General features: G+C 39.1%; 1 protein-coding gene across 1 annotated transcript; it reads left to right on the top strand.

Annotated features, from left to right (window-relative positions):
• Positions 1–208: 208 nt before the first annotated feature.
• IL26 (interleukin 26) lies at positions 209–17,775 on the top strand (the record flags this gene model as incomplete). Its single annotated transcript, XM_082666120.1, has 5 exons — positions 209–379; positions 465–521; positions 695–829; positions 17,536–17,601; positions 17,689–17,775. 5 exons carry the CDS (start codon positions 209–211, stop codon positions 17,773–17,775), a joined length of 516 nt encoding a protein of 171 aa, XP_082522246.1.
• Between the last annotated feature and the right edge of the window lie 1,756 nt (positions 17,776–19,531).

Below are 19,531 nucleotides of genomic sequence, written 5' to 3'. Positions count from 1 at the left end.
CAGCGTTTTTTGATTATGAAGCAAGCTCTAAGAAAATAGAACAACTGAAGTGATCTTCCTCTCTCTAAACTGTAAGTTATCTTTCACAGCATCTCATTGGAGAGGCAACCTTGAGGGCTAAAGTAACTAGGTTATCCTCTCATCTAACCAACACGAGTAACTGTCTGGCTTCCGTGAGTGACATGAGCCCAGAGTGGGGTGGAGGGAAATGTGGATGTATTGCATTTTGAGGTCTGGGTTGCTGTTTGTCACTCTGTCTCTTGCCATTGCCAAGCACAAGCAATCTTCCTTCGCCGCAAGTTGCTACCCAAGGGGAACACTGTCCCAAGCTGTTGATACGCTCTATGTCAAGGCAGCAAGGCTCAAAGCAACAATTCCAGTAAGTATTAGGCTCTGCTTAGAATGATGACCAAAGGGACGTTTGAAATTCTGGATAAATCTTATTTCTCTTTGTTTTATTGTAGGAAGATCGCGTAAAAAAAGTACAGTTATTAAAAAAGAAAACAAAAAAGCTATTTATGGTAAGCCAGAGGGTCTTTTTCTTTCTCACGTTTCTACTTGTTGGATGCTTTTATTTCCTTGCATTTTATTTTTTCCAGATGGTCATGAAGTAATAATCGGGGGATGCTTCAGTGTCATTTTACGAAAGTTACTCATAGTTTACCTTATGCAATTTATTCTATCTTATTTATAGAAAAACTGCAGACTCCAAGAACAACTACTGTCCTTTTTCATGGAAGATGTTTTTGGTAAACTCCAATTACAAGTTTGCAAGGAAATACACTTTGTGGAAGACTTTCACAGCCTTAGGCAGAAATTGAGCCACTGTGCAAGTATGCATAGCAAATAAGGTGAATTTGATCCCAGACATCTATCCAGAAAACAGCATGTAGGAAGTTGTCTTTACTCAAAGAGTGGGTAAAGGGGTTTTCTAATTGTTGGCTTGTAGTCCAAATGGAGAGTCCATCACCAGGGAAACAGTATCAAATAACTCTGTATAACTTGTAATGCCACTATGTATTATTTCTTAAGGAATGGCACAGAAAACATGTTGAAGAGAGCTAAAGTGACAGGAGGTGCTTCTCAAATGAATATCTGTTTTTTCAAATCATTCTCTCTTTATGTGACTTCTAACTCATTCATTCATTCATTTAACAAATATTTCTTAAGCACCAACTATGTGCCAAATGCTATTCTAGGATATTTTCTTTCTCTCTCTTTTTCTCTCTTTCTCTCTCTTTTTCTTTCTTTCTTTCTTTCTTTCTTTCTTTCTTTCTTTCTTTCTTTCTTTCTTTCTTTCTTTCTTTCTTTCTTTCTTTCCTTCCTTCCTTCCTTCCTTCCTTCCTTCTTTCTTTCTTTCTTTCTTTCTTTCTTTCTTTCTTTCTTTCTTTCTTTCTTTCTTTCTTTTCTTTCTCCTCCCTTCCTTCCTCCCTCTGTCTTTCTTTTCTTCTCTCTTCCTGTCACCTCCTCTCTTTCCCATATTGATAAGAGCTTTTAGATTGATTTTTTAATCTTATTTTCATATAAGTTTTTAGAGTTGTACCCTGTATAAGGCAAAGTCTCAATCAAAACAAAATGAAAAAAAGAAATGTGTCTTCTTTGGTACCTAAATTATTTGATGCCGCAGTGTGGTTGCTGTCACCGTAAGCAATGGGGAATTAATTAAGAAGGTAAAAGTGAACACACTTTTCTGTAAAAGCATCCACAATATTAAAGATTGGTACAGAAAAACAAAACAAAGCAAAACAACCAGGCCAGGGTCTGTGCAGTATTAGTTGGCTTGCTTGTGGGAAGTGTTGAATCTTTTCTGTGACATTGTTTGGGCTCCAAGTATGCTTTCTCAAGCCTCCTGTGGTTGTACTTAAAGGTGGTACAAACTGGGCTGTGGGCTGCTGATGACTATCACAGTCCTGGGGTTGCCAGAAGGAAACGAGCTTTCTACCCTTGGGCATCAGGGCTACGGGAACTTGAACTCTGGGCAGTTGCGAGTGGAGTTTTAGTGTTTAAGAGTTAGGGCATCATTTTCTTGTGGTCCATGAAAGTACTCAGTAACCCAAATTCCAGTCTATAGTGCAGAGGTATTTCTGTGAGGGTGAGCTGCTCAGTTAGGTAAAAAAATTCAACAAATTTATGTTCTCTTTGCTTAGTCTGTGCTTAAGTTACAACCTTGTTTGGGACTTGGGTCGCATAGTTTTCCATGAACTCTCCTATTCCATTAAAATAACAACAAGCATAAAAATTACAAACTGGTACCTCTTGGCAGAACACGGAGAGAATGCTCTGGGCCAGTTCCCTTGCCTGAAATAATGGAAACGTCACCACTTATCTTTGGTGTATTCTATACTTAACTTATAAGGTCATCTTATTAAGACAGTGAATAGTATAGTCTCTCTTTTTTTTAATAGATCTCTATTGGAGTATAATTGCTTCACAGTACTGTGTTAGTTTCTATTGCACAACAAAGCGAATCAGCCATATGCATACACATGTCCCCATATCCCCTCCCTCTTGAGCCTCCCTCCCATCCTCCCTATCCCACCCCTCTAGGTCATCACAAAGCACCGAGCTGATCTCCCTGTGCTATGCGGCTGCTTCCCCCCAGCCAGCTATTTTACATTTGGCATTTGGTAGTGTATATATGTTGATGCTACTCTCACTTCGCCCCAGCTTCGCCCTCCCACCCCGTGTCCTCAAGTCCATTCTCTATGTCTACCTCTTTATTCCTGCCCTGCAACTAGGTTCATCAGTACCATTTTTTTTCTTTTTAGATTCCATATATATGCGTTAGCATACGGTATTTGTTTTTCTCTTTCTGACTTCACTCTGTATGACAGACTCTAGGTCCATCCACCTCACTACAAATAACTCAATTTTGTTTCTTTCTATGGCTGAGTAATATTCCATTGTATATATGTGCCACATCTTCTTTAACTGTTCATCTGTCAGTGGACATTTAGATTGGTTCCATGTCCTGGCTATTGTAAATAATTCTGCAATGAACATTGTGGTACATGATTCTTTTTTTTTGTTTTTTGTTTGTTTGTTGTTGTTTTTTTTTGCTACGCGGGCCTCTCACTGTTGTGGCCTCTCCCGTTGCAGAGCACAGGCTTCGGACGCGCAGGCTCAGTGGCCATGGCTCTGGGCCCAGCCGCTCCGTGGCATGTGGGATCTTCCCGGACCGGGGCACGAACCCATGTCCCCTGCATCGGCAGGCGGACTCTCAACCACTGCGCCACCAGGAAAGCCCCCCATGACGCTTTTTGAATTATGGTTTTCTCAGGGTATATGTCCAGTAGTGAGATTGCTGGGTCATTTTGTAGTTCTATTTTCAGTTTTTTAAGGAACCTCCATACTGTTCTCCGTAGTGGCTCTATCAATTTACATTCCCACCAACAGTGCAGGAGGGTTCCCTTTTCACCACACCCTTTCCAGCACTTACTGTTTCTAAATTTTTTGATAATGGCCATTCTGACCGGCGTGAGGTGATACCTCATTGCAGTTTTGATTTGCATTTCTCTAATAATTAGTGATGCTGAGCATCTTTTCATGTGCCTCTTGGCCATCTGTATGTCTTCCTTGGTGAAATGTCTGTTTAGGCCTTCCACCCATTTTTAAACTGGATTGTTTGTTTTTTTGATATTGAGCTCCATGAGCTGTTTGTATATTTTGGAGATTAATCCTTTGTCTGTTGTTTCATTGGCAAATCTTTTCTCCTATTCTGAGGACTGTCTTTTTGTCTTGTTTAAGATTTCCTTTGCTGTGCAAAAGCTTTTAAGTTTAATTCAGTCCCATTTGTTTATTTTTGTTTTTATTTCTGTTACTCTAGGAGGTGGGTCAAAAAAGATCTTACTGTGGTTTATGTCAAAGAGTGTTCTTCTTATGTTTTCCTATGTTTAGAGTTTTATAGTGTCTGGTCTTACATTTAAGTTTTAAATCCATTTGGAGTTTATTTTTGTGTATGGTGTTAGGTAGTGTTCTAATTTCATTCTTTTACATGTAGCTGTCCAGTTTTCCCAGCACCACTTTTTGAAGAGGCTGTCTTTTCTCCATTGTATACTCTTGCCTCCGTTATCAAAGATAAGGTGACCATATATGCGTAGGTTTGTCCCTGGGCATTCTGTCCTGTACCATTGATCTGTATTTCTGTTTTTGTGCCAGTACCGTACTGTCTTGATTACTGCAGCTTTATGGTATAGTTTGAAGTCGGGGAGCCTGATTCCTCCAGCTCCATTTTTCTTTCTCAAGATTGCTTTGGCTATTTGGGGTCTTTTGTGTTTCCATACAAATTGTAAAATTTTTTGTTCTAATTCTGTGAAGAATGCCATTGGTAGTTTGATAGAGATTGCATTGAATCTGTAGATTGCTTTGGGTAGTATAGTCATTTTCACAATATTGATTCTTCCAATCCAAGAACATGGTATATTTCTCCATCTGTTTATGTCATCTTTGATTTCTTTCAGCAGTGTTTTATAGTTTTCTGAGTACAAGTCTTTCGCCTCCTTAGCCAAGTTTACTCCTAGATATTTTATTCTTTTTGATGCAGTAGTAAATGGGAGTGTTTCCTTAATTTCTCTTTCTGATTTTTCATTGTTAGTGTGTAGGAATGCCAGAGATTTCTGTGCATTAATTTTGTATCCTGCAACCTTACCAAATTCATTGACTAGTTCTAGTAGTTTTCTGGTGGCATCTTTATGATTTTCTATGTATAGTATCATGTCATCAGCAAACAGTGACAGTTTTACTTCTTCTTTTCCAATTTGTATTCCTTTTATTTCTTTTTCTTCTCTGATTGCCATGGCTATCTGCACTTTTGGTTGGAATGTTCTATAAATATCAATTAGATCTATCTGGTCTGTTGTGTCATTTAAAGTTTGTGTTTCCTTATTTATCTTCTGTTTGAATGATCTTTCCATTGGTGTAAGTGGGGTATTAAAGTCCCCTATTATTAATGTGTTACTGTTGATTTCTCTTTCATGGTTGTTAACATTTGCCTTATGTATTGAGGTGCTCCTGTGTTGGGTGCATAAGCATTTATAATTGTTATATCTTCTTCTTGGGTCGATCCTTTGATCATTATGTAGTGTCCCTCCTTATCTCTTGTAACAGTCTTTATTTTAAAGTCTATTTTATCTGATATGAGTATTGCTACTCCACAGTAGCATTTCTACTGTGGCCTGAGGTTCTCTCTTAGTCCAGTGGTTCGGCCTTGGAGCTCCCACCACAGGAGCTTGGGCCCGACCCTGGCTCATGAACCAAGATCCCACAAGCTGCGTGGGGTGTGAAAAAAAAGAAAAAGAACAATGACAAAGTAAAAAATAAAATTAGACTAGAAAACTGATGTTATATGTTAGAAAGAGTATAAAAATAAAAATATAGATGAATCAACAACTGGAAGGTACATCAGTACCACAATAGTAAAAAAGAGTAGGAGGGAAAAGAAAAAAGGGGGGGGGGAAGGCCTTGGCTGTGGAGGGCGGGGCCTAAGCAAGGGTGAGGTTTGGGTGGTGGGCGGGACCAATGCTCAGGACCCACAGGGCTGGGAAAGGACCTGGGGGATGTGCAGGGTGGGGCTTAGGCTCAAGGAACAGAAGGGGCCCAGGCGTGCCCCCCAGCCCTGGTCTCAGAGGGCAGGGGACCTCACCTGGGAGCCCAGCAGGCTTCCTGGGCTCGAGTGGGTGGGGCAAACACCTTCCTCTCCTCTCCTGCTCCTCTGGTCTGGGAGGGCCCCTCCCGCCCGCCTCTCCGGATCTCCCTGGCCTCCCTCCTATGCCCTCAAGGACCCGCGCGGCCTGGAGGGAGCTTTGGAGGGCAGGGAACTGGCCTGGGAGCTCAGCAGGCTCCCGGTACCCAAATCAGTATAGTCTCTTTATTTAAGTTGAACGATTATGTAATTTTATATTTCATTTTACCACCAGCTGATTAGGTCATTATCATCCCCAGTAAGAGTTTTCACCATGAAAAGACTTGAAGAGGAGAATAATCCATTGAAGGACTTGATATTGGGGTAAATAATGAGACCTACGGCAGTCACTGTAGGCCAAAATGGAGTCTTCCTAAGGAACAGTGAGCTGGTTTTGTTTCAGTATCTGGAGACGAGGATTGTCTTCAGAGACCCCATCCCCCCACTTTTTAAAGCACCTTCTGTTTTTCTTTTTGCTAGTGTCCTTCGTTCCTCTGTGCAGGTGCTGTCTCTTGCACTAGCCATACAATTTAATGTAATATTATTCTAAATGAACTTTGGTAATGATGACAAGGCACTAGAAATCCTTGCCTGATACAGTACAATATATCTGGACACCTGGAACCAACAAAAGCCATGTCTGTTTTGACCATTGATTTGGTTCTTCAGTTCAAATAGCTAGAAAACACATAATAGTTATAACCTAAACCAAAAAATGTTCTAGATGAAAAACTTAGAAAACATAGAGCTATCTAGGAACTCTGGTTTTCCTTGATTTGTTTTGGGAGAAGTTATTTCCTGAAGGGACCTTAATCTGTCAAGAGATGCTTTTTTCAATGCCTTGGACCACAGCGTGATGGGAGCAGGCGGTACCTCTCAGGCTGGTCGTGGAGGCTTTCCAAAGCGGCTGGCTCCCCCTTGCGGCCAAATATGAGCACAACCACCCGCAGCGCCACCTAACTGGGCTTTCCTTCCTACGTTCTCCCACTCCAAGACAACCCTTGTTAGCTTCAGTTACTTTGTCTCACAAGCTAAGGCATTTATGTGCTGGAGTAAACCAACCACCTCTGTGAAACTGTAAAAAAAGTCTAGGATTAGCCTGAGCTTTAGAAAGTCTCCACAGACATTGCTTTAGGGAAATAGGTTTAATTTTAATAATAGGCCTTGCATTTAATCTTTCTGCCAATTATAAGTTTATATTTTTGGCCACAGAAGCTTGTATCTGTTTAATATAAATTAACCGAGCATTTGCTCTGTGTGGAATTCTAAATTAGTGGTTGGGGCGGAGTTTAGGAGGGAGACGTTATAAAATGTGAAGTAGGTGACATTAATTTACATGTGATATTTTCTTTTCTTCTTTTTTGACCATTTGCTTTAATTCGGGGAGACAGGGATACAGGCAGCTTTCCTAAGCAGAAGCAGCTGTGCCTTCCACCAGATGTGTAACTGTCATGTTGTTTCTCTTTTCTCTCTTCATTCCAGGGACCTCAGGCTATAATTAATTCTTGAATATGGCAATGAATCAAAGCTTTGCAAGTTACAGAAAACTTTTCTCCCCCTTCCCAATGGTTCTACTGGTTGCTTTAAAGCTCTCCTCTCTCATACTGTTTCTCTAACCATCTGAAACTTGGGTGGACTTTCTAGGAATGGATTCCGAGACTAAATCCATGTCTTGGTCTATAGAATTTGCAGTTGAAATATAAAAATAAAACCAGAAATAGCATCTATAACCCAATCTGGGTCATCTCATTTTTTACTGGATGCAGACATCCCCCTAGATGTGCTGATTCTGAGTCAAGGATGACTGTACCGCAAAAGGCAAACAGGTCGCTCTCATTTCCATTTTTTTTTTCAACCTCTTCCCTTTGTTCCCTCCATCCTGGAGATGGTAACTGCTTCCTCCATTTACTGCCTCTATGATGTCTCTCTTTACCCTTTTAGTTGCCTAGTTAACAACTTTATATCTAATTAACTGTTCTTTAAAAAAATGAATATAGTCATTGAATATATTTATATTCATGAAGCATGTTTCCATAAACAATATGTCAGGAAAAAATAACTTATGAAATAATTTGAAAGATGTGTCCATGAAGAGTTTTTGAAAAAGAACATTTTAATAAGAAAACACTAATGAGGAAAATATTTTAAAACGATTAATGATGAAGAAAATATTCATGAGAATATTGCTCATCTTCCCTCTCTCTGCTGCTCTGGTTGGACTGTTCTGAGATGTGATATTTTCTTAGTCAAAAAGGGACACTAGGGTTTCCCTGGTGGTGCAGTGGTTGAAAGTCCGCCTGCCGATTCAGGGGACACGGGTTCGTGCCCCGGTCTGGGAAGATCCCACATGCCGTGGAGTGGCTGGGCCCGTGAGCCATAGCCGCTGAGCCTGCGCGTCTGGAGCCTGTGCCCTGCAACGGGAGAGGCCACAACAGTGAGAGGCCCGCGTACCGCAAAAAAAAAAAAAGGGGGACACTAAATATAGTCAATATAGAAACAGCCAATACATAGAAAATAATTAACACTTTTTGTATTTCCCCTGTTGCCCTTGCTATTTGGGGTATTGTGGGAAAAATGAGTAACACAGACTTTACCCTCTAGGAGTTCTGCACTGTGTGTGTGTGTGTGTGTGTGTGTGTGTGTGTGTTGGTAGGAGGGTTCTAGGCAGAAGGAAGGGGATGGCAAGGTAACTTCACAAACAATTATAAGAGGAAGAAAGGAAAAGCACCATAATATTAGTGCTAACAAAGCCCTGGGGTTTCAGAGCAGAAATACTAGAGTCTGGATGGAGCAGGTAAGTTTTCAAGAAGGAGGGACTTTGAGAGGGGCCCCGAGTTCTGCAGGTTCTATTTCTGTAGAACCTCGACACGTTTCAAAACTGGTCCAAGGCTTCTTCCATGATCTGGAAACAGGAGGAAATGGCCCAGGCCCTGTTTCCAAGACCCAGAATTCTAGAATAATGCTTTGGTTATGTGAGGCTTTAGGATAAATAGGATTCTGAGGGGTTGATTAAAAAACCAGTGTTGCATTTATGATGTTGCTTCCAGAGCTCTAGACAGTTAACTTATATACAGAATTTTGGCATATAGTAATTTGTTTAATGTGTTCACTTACTTGGGATTTGAATTTATGCCCGCCATAAGCATTGGTGTTTGCTCTTCTGAAAACCAGCCCCCCCAAAAAAACTTGTAAATAGCAAAAAACAGCAAAATTTATGATACAAATTATGATACAAAATCTATGATACAAATTCTCTATAGCTTAGAGAATCCAACAATTATTTATTTTGTATCTTAATAATTGTAGAAAATATTAAGGAGTAAGGATTACTACAGCCTCTTTATAAATTGTATATAGTATTTTTAAAATACTCTGATTCTATGTGGATGTTTTATTTTTGGTGATACTTTTTTTTTTTTTTGCGGTACGCGGGCCTCTCACTGCTGTGGCCTCTCCCATTGCGGAGCACAGTCTCTGGACGTGCAGGCTCAGTGGCCATGGCTCACGGGCCCAGCCGCTCCGCGGCGTGTGGGATCCTCCCGGACCGGGGCACAAACCCGTATCCCCTGCATAGGCAGGTGGACTCTCAACCACTGCGCCACCAGGGAAGCCCATCTGAGCACTTTTAAGGTAGGCTAAGCTAAGCTATGAAGTTTGGAAGGTTAGGAGTATTAAATGCATTTTTGACTTACAATATTTTCAACTAACAATAAGTTTATCGGGACTTAACCCAATCGTAAATTGAGGAAAATCTATGTATGTGTTATACTCTCTAATGTCTGACTTCTTCCACCCAGCATGATTATTTTGAGATTCATTCATGTTATTGAGTGTATCAATTACTTCTCCCTTTTCACTGCCAAGTAGTATTCCATTGTAATGATATACCACAATTTATCTATTCATCTGTTGATGTCTATTTAGTTTTTTTTCCCAGTTTTTCGCTATCACAAATAAAGCTGCTATTAATATTTATATACAAGTCTTTGTTTGGAGAGATATTTTCATTTCTCTTGGGTGAACACCCAGGAGTGGAATGGCTGGATCATAGGTTAGGTGTATGTTTAACTATGTAAGAAACAGCTAAACTGTTTTCCAAAGTGGTTGAATCATTTTACATTTCTACCCGTAGTGTGTGGGAGTTAAAATTGCTCAGTATCCTTGCTATCACTTCATATGGTCAGTGTTTAAAAATGTTAGCCAGTCTAGCTGGAGTGTAGTGGTATTACATTGTGTTTTCAATTTGCACTTCCCCAATCATTAATGAGGTTGACCATCTCTTGATTTACCTATTTACCATCTATATATTGTCTTTGGTGAAGCGTCTGTTCAAATATTTTGCCCATTAAAAAAAATGGATTGTTTCTATGTCTTGGTTATTGTGAATAGTGCTGCTATGAACATAGGGGTGCAGGTAGCTTTTCAAATTAGAGTTTTCTCCGGATATATGCCCAGGAGTGGGATTGCTGGATCGTATGGTAACTCTATTTTTAGTTTTTTGAGGAACCTCCATACTGTTCTCTGTAGTGGCTGCACCAATTTACATTCCCACCAGCAGTGTAGGAGGGTTCCCTTTTCTCCACATCCTCTCCAGCATTTGTCCTTTAACAGATCTTGTAGTACAGTTCTACTGGTGATGAATACATTCAGTTTTTTATGGCAGAAAAAAGCCTTTATTTCCTCTTTCTGTTTTAAATATATTTTTTCTGAATATAGAATTTGGGGTTGATAGGTTTTTTTTCCAATACTTAAATGGTGTTGCTCCATTGTCTCCAGGCTTGTTTCTGACAAGAAATCTTCTCCCATTCTTATCTTTGTTCTTATGTCATATCTTTTTTTTTCTGGCTTTCTTTCTTTTTAAAGATTTTCTCTTTATTACTTGTTTAAAGCAATTTCATGATAATGTGCATTGGTTTGTTTTCTTCATGCTTTTTGTGCTTGGAGTCAATTGAAATTCTTCCGTCTGTGAGTTTATAGTTTTCATCAAATTTGGAAGTTTTGGGCCATTATTTTTTAAGAAAAAATTTTTTTCTGTACCTCCTTCTATCTCTTCTATTCTTGAAATTCTAATTTTCATATACATGAGGCCATTGGCAATTGTCCCACAGCTCTCTGATTCTGTGTTGTTTTCCGTGTTTTTCTGTGTTTCATTGTGGATAGCTTCTATTGCTATATCATCAAGTTTATAAACCTTTTATTCTGTAGTATCTAATCTGCTTTAGTCCCATTCAGTATATTTTTCAACTTAGCCATTGTAGTTTTTATCTCTAGAAGTCTGAATTTGGTCTTTTTAATATTTTCCCTTTTCCTACATAACATGATCAATCTTTCTTTTAGCTTCTAGAATGCACTATATGGCCTCTATTTCTATGTTAGCAGACATTGATAATTATTGTTTTGATCTATTAATTCATAAAACTGAAAAATGATGCTTTTAAGATTCTATTACGCCTACTTTATTTATAAGTGGGGATAATTCTGTAAAGAGAACTTACCCCTTACTATTTGGCTGTCCTGAGGAACTTATCATATAAAACAGGCAGAATAAACATGTAATTCTTTTTCTTTATTTCCCACTTTTGAATATAAGGAATTGATTTTCTAACATTCTTCCAGGGTGATCAATGAGTTGTTATTTTCTCTTAGTTTCATTATTAACTCATGGATTTAAATTATTTTTTATTTTTGAGAAGTCTTTCTGATTCTGTAAGCTACCTGCCTTTGGGATTTCTTTATAAGTCCACTAAGACTGGCGTCTTTTCGAGCCACTCTTAAGATACAAAACTACAGTGATTTTCGTGATAGACTCCAAGGTCTGGAATCCCAGTACCACTGTATTTGAATGGCATCTTATTGTTTCTGAGAACATTCTAAGAATTTTGCAGCACCTAATAAAATATTACATATTTCCACACTCCTAATGCAGGGTGCACAGGTTCGATCCCTGATCGGGGAACTAAGATCCCACATGCCACAGGCAGGGTGCAGCCAAAAAAATAAATATATAAAGTCACACAGATCTGTGCTTAAATGCTGAAAAAAAGAAAAGAATAAAATGGATAACCTATATAGCACAGGGAACTCTGCTCAATATTCTGTAACAACCTAATTGGGAAAAGAATTTGAAAAAGAATAGATACATGTATAAGTGAATCACTTTGTTGTATACCTGAAACTAACACAACATTGTTAATCAACTATACTCCAATATAAAAGAAAAATTAAAAAAAATATTAGTCTGATTTGGGTAATTCAGGTGTATAACTGTTTAAAGAAAAAAGTTATGGATAACATAAATATATTTATTTTTAATCTTTGTTAACCACGGTATTTGCCCTAATGGTATTTGGAAAGTTGGTATATGTTAGAAGACATTTTAAAGATTCTTATAGAACTCAAGACTCTCAGACTTGAAAGGGAACTTAATAGTTGCTTAGTTGAATTCATAAAATAATTGGCCTAATTGCTAGTGATCAAAGTTGAAACTGAAAAAAATTACATTAGCTTTCAAGATTTCATCATTTACTTTAATTAACATTTTAAGAGCCTGAATAGTAATTGGTAATTAAAGAGCTCCATTTCTTTACATTAATTGTATGTAATTAATTTTAAAGTCTGGTAAGTCTTGGCAAATAGAATATTTGTGTCTCCAATTCCTGTAGGATGTTTGATAAGTAATTTGTATCCTCAGTTGCAACGAGCTTATCAAGCTGTGAAGCACTGCCAATTACTTAGCCTTATAATTTCAAATATTTTAAAAATTGCAATTGATTGAACTGATAAACAGAGTAGGAAGTGAGACAAACTCTGTTTTATTCTTTCATTAGGTGCAAAGTCCTAAACCTGTTTTCAACAATACCAATAATCTCATCTTGTTGTTGTTAGAAGAATTAAGTAAGGTAATATATCAAAGCACCTAACAAGTAGTAGTTCTGTAAAATTGTTACTGTCTTTTCTTATTGCTTTCCATACACAGAACACTAATTTTCTTCCAATTACATTTTCTCAACAATTTTCAACGGAGTGGTTCTCTTAAACAATCAAGTACATTTTTAGTGCCTAATGTTAGAGTTTTATTTACAGTATTACTTTAACTGAAAGATAAAGAGATCATTTATGAATCATTGGTTTTAATCTTGGTAAGTATATTTTCTAATTATAATATTATAGAATCTCTTTTCTGACAAATTCCTTCCTTGGTTAATGATATATAACTTTTCTGTCAAAATTATGGGGCATAGCTCTACCATTTCATGTGAAAAATTGCATGGATTCATTCTTTTTTTAAATTGAGGTATAACTGACATATAAGGTTGGGGTTGGGGTATAATTGACATATGAGGTTGGGGACCATATCATAGATAATTGAACCTGAGGATTTCAGCTGAGACCCAAAGGGTGTGTAAATCATCCCTGCTCTCTCCAGCCTTGGAACATCGTGCCTCCTCTACCTACTTGTCCCTTCTTTCTGCTTCTCCCACTCCATCTTAGTCACCCTTCAAGATGCAGCTCACTTGTTTTCTCCTTCTGGAAGTCTTCTGGCATCCCACAGTTGGGTTGCCTCTGCTCTGTCGCCAGAGCAGTTTGTTTGTTTGTTTTAAATCACAGTATTTATCACTTAGTATTGTAATTTTGCTTCACTGTCAGTAGATTATGAGCCATCCCTTGTGCCCCAAGGCAATTTTCACCATGAAAGTTACTTTTATAAATTAAATAAATCTCTGCTATGTGGGCAGAGACAGTATTTCATGCCTAGCGTATAGTAAGCATGCAGTAAAAATGTATTGACTTAATGATGAATGATTAGCCTGTTGCTTTGTGTTTGTTATTCCATGACTATCTCACACTTTTTTTTTTTTTTTTTGAACCTGTCTGTGGTTATTCCAGCCTTACTAATAAATTGCCTCTAGTCTAGATCGTGTCTGCTTTTTTTGAGTTTGTCAAATCATTCAGCCATTCTTAGAAAAAAACTGCTGCCCTTTGGTTGTGCATTCTGCTTTCAGCAAATGGAACTATATACGCTGAAATATAAGGTAAAGGAAATCATTCTTTCGTAAATTCCCCCTTCCAAGCAAAGCAATCTAGATTACAGCAGTAAAATCAGGCTGTCCTACTAGGTCTGTAGACATATTTACAAAAGTGAGGAAAATGAAAACCTCTTGCATCAGCTCTTTACTAGGAGTCAAGGTGCTAGAAAGCATCCCATAAACCCATGGAACTCTGGTGGCAACATTGGCACTGTTAAGTGATTTATTTTTGTTGTTTTGATTTTTGTTTGTTTGTTTGTTTGTTTTTTTGCCCGACCTTGTTTTTCTCCTTTTCTACTCTCCTTGCTCTTCTTGGGGTAGCTTGTACCTTAGATGAAGTCAGAAGCCTTTCTTGTACTTCCCACCATGCTATGGGAGACGCTGCAGACCCATGTTCTCTGGGCAGAGGGCCTAGTCAGCAGGAATGCCTTAATGATATTCAGCTTCTGTAACGTCCAGAATTTGGGTGACTTCTTTGGTATCCCATTTTCCGTGTGAAATCTTTAAACCCCAACACAAGCGTATCTGATGCTGTGCCCTGTGACTTGCTGATTTGGTGCTTTGTGATTGATCTTCGCATCTAAGAACTTTGATCGAGTGTATTGGAATCAGCAGATATTGATTCTCTTTGTGAAGTCATCTTTGTTTTCCCAGTTGCAAGATTTGGGCCAATTCCTTTTTTAGTATTTGACAGTTTATTAAAATAAACCTTTTTCCTCCATACGGATTTTTTTTTTTTTTTACATCTTTGTTGGAGTATAATTGCTTTACAATGGTGTGTTAGTTTCTGCTTTATAACAAAGTGAATCAGCTATACATATACATATGTTCCCATATCTCTTCCCTCTTGTGTCTCCCTCCCTCCCACCCTCCCTATCCCACCCCTCCAGGCGGTCACAAAGCACCGAGCTGATCTCCCTGTGCTATGCGGCTGCTTCCCATTAGCTATCTACCTTACGTTTGGTAGTGTATATATGTCCATGCCAATTACTTTTATATTAGATAATTTCTGACTAGAAGGATTTAGCATCTGATCAAACTCTCCATTTAAAATATAATGGGCAGAATTCTCTAAATTTTTTCCATAGCTACTCTACTTGGTTGGAACTAGACTTGGTATTTCTAGAATTTGCTTTTGCAGTTCCAATCTGAAAAACAAATGAACAAAGGGAAACACACGCGCACACACAAACGCACAGAGGATTTCTTCTTTTGTTTATTATCACATTGTCCATTTTCAGGTTGAAATCTCTCTCTCTCTCTCTCTCTCTCTCTCTGCCAATCAGCTTAGTCTTTTAGAGGCATTTCCAACATTTCCCCTGGACTCTGGAGTCAGAATACTTCAGATCTCAGCTCTGCCACTTACTATGTGAAAATAGGCAGAATTTTAACTTCTATGCTTCGCTTTCCTAATCTATAAAATGAGGATAAAAATAGTACTTACCTCATAGGGTTGTTGTGAGGACTGAATGAGTTAATATCACTAAAGCCTTCAGATCAGTGCCTGATACATAATACTAACAAAATACATGTTGACTGCTATTATTTTTATCTAACAATCTTCTTAGTAGTTCTGTCGTCACATGAAGGGGAATTGGGATAAAAAGGAAAGCTCCTGGAACTGCTGGATTTTTTATCTTCTAATATGGATCTTGTATTTTGTTGATTTTCCTGTCCACCACTATTCTATTCACTAACTCTGTTTTGCTCGTTGTTATGTCTTGAGTGCCTAGCACACGATCGGACACTTAGTAGACACTTCATGAATGCTTGTTTAGTGAAGGAATGAATTCCTTCTGAAAGTATGCTCTGACACTGGCTGCCTGCATTGTTTTTGCCTCACAGGATCTGGTGTGGGAGGAAGTGTCCTCTTAATTCACGACTCTTCATAAAAAGGAACGAAACTGAGTGATTTGTAGTGAGGCGGATGGACCTAGAGTCTGTTGTACAGAGCTAAGAAAGTCAGAAAGAGAAAAACAAATACCGTATGCTAACGCATATATATGGAATCTAAAAAAAAAATGGTTCTGAAGAACCTAAGGGAAGGACAGGAATAAAGATGCAGATGTAGAGAATGGACTTGAGGACCCGGGGACGGGGGTAGGGGAAGCTGGGACGAAATGAGAGAGTGGCGTGGACATATATGTACATGTGAACATGTGAAATGGATGGCTAGTGGGAAGCAGCCACATAGCACAGGGAGATCAGCTCGGTGCTTTGTGACCACCTGGAGGGGTGGGATAGGGAGGGTGGGAGGGAGGCACAAGAGGGAGGGGATCTGGGGATACATGTATACATATAACTAATTCACTTCGTTATACAGCAGAAACTAACACACCATTGTAAAGCAATCATACTCCAATAAAGATGTTAAAAAAAAATCCACGGCTCTTATCACAGGGAGGTCCAGCACTTGTGAGTCCTGCAGACTAAACCTTCACCCGAATATTCTGTGTCTGCAGCTCTTCTGTGCCTCATCATGAAAGCCCCTTTCCAGGAGGAATCTCTTCCTACGCGGGGTCTGACCTGAAGGTAGAGTCTCCATTTGGGCAGAGTCATGACAACATCACCACCTTTAGGCCCGGGCAACAGCATTCAGGAGATAACTGTCAAATCGTTTCAGTTATTTTCTCTTGATAAGAGAAAGACCTGAATGTTGCCCCTCCCCTGTCCCCTCTTCTCCTCTGTGTTCTGGTCTAAAGGGCCCTGTGGGCCGTGTTTTATTTGTTTTAATAGGTGTTGTCATTTAGCTGCTTCCATTTCTCGAGTTTTGATTACGTATTATCTTTATTGATGCACCGACACTATTTCATCACAAGGTCAGGACATCCTGGGACACCTTGGGCCTTGGTTTCCTTTTATGTAAATTGAGAACAATTGAACCATATAATGTCCTTGGTCAATTCCAGCGCTAAGGTTTTATGAGTAAAAGCTAAGTAGATAAATTAGACACTTTCACCTTTTTATTCCCTTCCCTTTTCTCTATTTAACCTTATGGAAATTTGTGGAGTAAAAAGGATGATGAAGAATTTCCTCCTACTTGACTCCTAAGCAATTCTTGTGCTCAGATGGGGTTTGAAAATTCATCTCCTCAAAGGAGACTGGTAGTTCCCCCCCTGCCGAGGTACAAGCCATCTTCTCAAGACATTAGTTTGCTCCTCCTCCTAATTTAGAAACTAATATTAATTTCCTGGTGCTTTCTCCTGGCAATCAACACCTGAATATTGTACTGTGCAATGTATATAACAGCAAGGGTGATTTTTCAAAAAATTTTTTTTTCTTGTCATTCTCACATCTCCTATGCTTCCCATATCTCTCTTGCTGCAGCCATGCTTTCTCTCTTTCAGTTTCTGGAAAGCACTAGGTCTTTCCTGCCTCAGGACATTTGCACACTTTTCACTCAGGTTACCTGAGTTATTCTCTCCTTTGCATCCTCCCCAAACCCCTATTTTCTTTCTTCACTTCCTCATATAGCTGGCTCCTTCTCCTTTTCCAGATCTTAATTTAAATGTCATTCCTTGAAAGAACCATCTCTGACCACCCAATTGAAAGCAGCTGTAAATTCCTATCATAGATTTTATGCATTACAAACAGCTTTAATTGTAATTTGGAAATTTAAATTTTTCATTTGTTTTCTTATTTATCATCTCTCTCCCCCATGAAACTATAAGCTCAGTGAGGACAGAGACAAGGTACTATATATTTGCCAGTGTATGTCATGCCCAGCACATTATACCTGCTCAAAAAATGTTGGTTGAGTGAATGGAAGAGTGAGTATTATTAGCCCTTTTTCAACAATATTTTCTGTATTTACTTCTGATTTCTTAGATTTCCTGTGCTTCATCAGCTAGAGAAATGAAATCCATTACCAGGATGAAAAGAAAATTTTATGAGGTAAGTATTCCAAATTCTTGTCTTTGAATGCTTTGTTTTTTAAAATGTGAAATATTTCTGCTTCTAATATTTCCACTTTATCCGCAGATTGGAAAGAAAGGAATCTACAAAGCCGTCAGTGAACTGGCTATTCTTCTTTCCTGGATTAAACAATTTCTGGAAAGCATTAAGTAATGCAAGAAGCCAAGTGGATTGATTTGACTGTTATTTTGAAATATAATGAGAACAACCAGAAATCAATTTAAAGCAGTGTATTTCCTTTTTAAAATTTTGTACATAGTACTAACAGCAAATTAGATGATTCAGAATAGACTAGAGGACTTTAATGTAATAAAATTTTGGAGGTAAGTAAGTTGTCACTAATGTGCACATTTTCTGTATTTTCAAAGAATGTTTTCAGCCTGAACATGTTTTGTCATTCCCAAGTGCATTGCATGAGTTTAATCTAAAGGCGTATAACCAGAATTAAATCATGTAATATTTGTGCATAGAAAACGACAGATTTCTGGGATACAATATGATGTTATTGAGACTTACATAGATGCCATGTATATGATTACTGTCTACTTAAGGGCTTGGTGATTATTAATTATGCCCAGTGTGAACTTAGCCCCTAATAGATTTTGATTTTAATGAAATAAGCTGTGTTTCTTTCTCCTGGATGTCCTTTTTAGGACAGTATGCTAGAATTTCCTTGAGTACAATGGGTAACTACCAGATCAAATCAAATAGGACACACATGTAAACTAACTGCTTGGAATGGTTTACTAGAAACACCTTTGACAGATAACCCAAGCTACACAGACTACAATGCACCAAGTTGAAGTGATGCCGACGTGATTATGTTCCTTCCGGGCGCCATACAATTAAGAAAGTTGGTGGAGGCCAAATAGAAGTCTGAATGGCCGCTCAGAGTTCACCACAGGAAACTTCCCTTACTATCTAAAAACCTTACCCACACAGCTAGCCCTTCAGCTGAATGAGTCATATTGCCTGACCATTGTTTTGCATTAAACGGATCCTGCCTCGGCATTGTAGGCACGGGCAGTTTCAGACAGCAATTTGTGTGATGGCCAGTTTGCTTCCACAAAGCACCCATTGTGCCTCTGCTGCGCACAGACAACACCAGGACTTGGTGTTTTGTGATATGAGTAGGCGGGGCTTCCTGAAGGCCTTTGTGGATTTCATCCTTGGAAGCTCCTCTCTACTTTGCTTTCCCACCATCCAGTTCTTTTCAATCACATGGTCATTAGTCTGTTCACCTGGGACTATCGTCTCTTGGTTTATCTCATAGTCCAAAATTACCTCTTTGTTCTCTGCGCTTTCTCCATTCTGCCTTCCCCAGCAACACTCCGCGGCTCCATGTCTTATCCTACTGGGGACCTCATTGTTACGCAAATCCACAGGCAGGGAAACGTGCCGTGAGTGGAGGGGATTGGCGGTGGGGAGACTGGGGGACTCTGTCTTCTTTTCGTGCTGTTGATTTAGGGCTTCCCAGTGCAGGCTCCTAGGCCATCAGTAATGGGGCAGCCTTCTTTGTTGAGAAACATTTGGAAGAGCTGGCATCTTGGGGATCAGGAATCTACCTCCTGGCTCTCCCCTGGACCTGAGAGGAAGTGGTGCACCCACGGCCTCTCATTGCCCCACTTTCAGGGCCCTCGGTGGTTTCCAGGATCAGGCACCCTCACAGCTGAGTTTGTGCCGTACTTCCACAGAGCTGGGAGTCTCCATCTTGGTTACAAAGCATTCTTACGTGTTCCATTACTGAGGGACGCCGGGTATTAGAGGGGCTGTGAAATGTTCATTTGCCAACTTTAGGTCCTTAAGGATAAAATTTTATCTGTGTTCCACAGTACTCTGGGGTGATTGGATTCAATGTTTTTATTTGTTGGATTGTTTCCCAAATTCTTCCGTTTGCCCAGAAGAGTCA

Source organism: Grampus griseus, assembly GCF_964374135.1.
Source record: "Grampus griseus genome assembly, chromosome: 11".
Lineage (NCBI taxonomy): Eukaryota > Metazoa > Chordata > Mammalia > Artiodactyla > Delphinidae > Grampus > Grampus griseus.
This window is presented reverse-complemented; position numbering and strand designations above follow the sequence as displayed.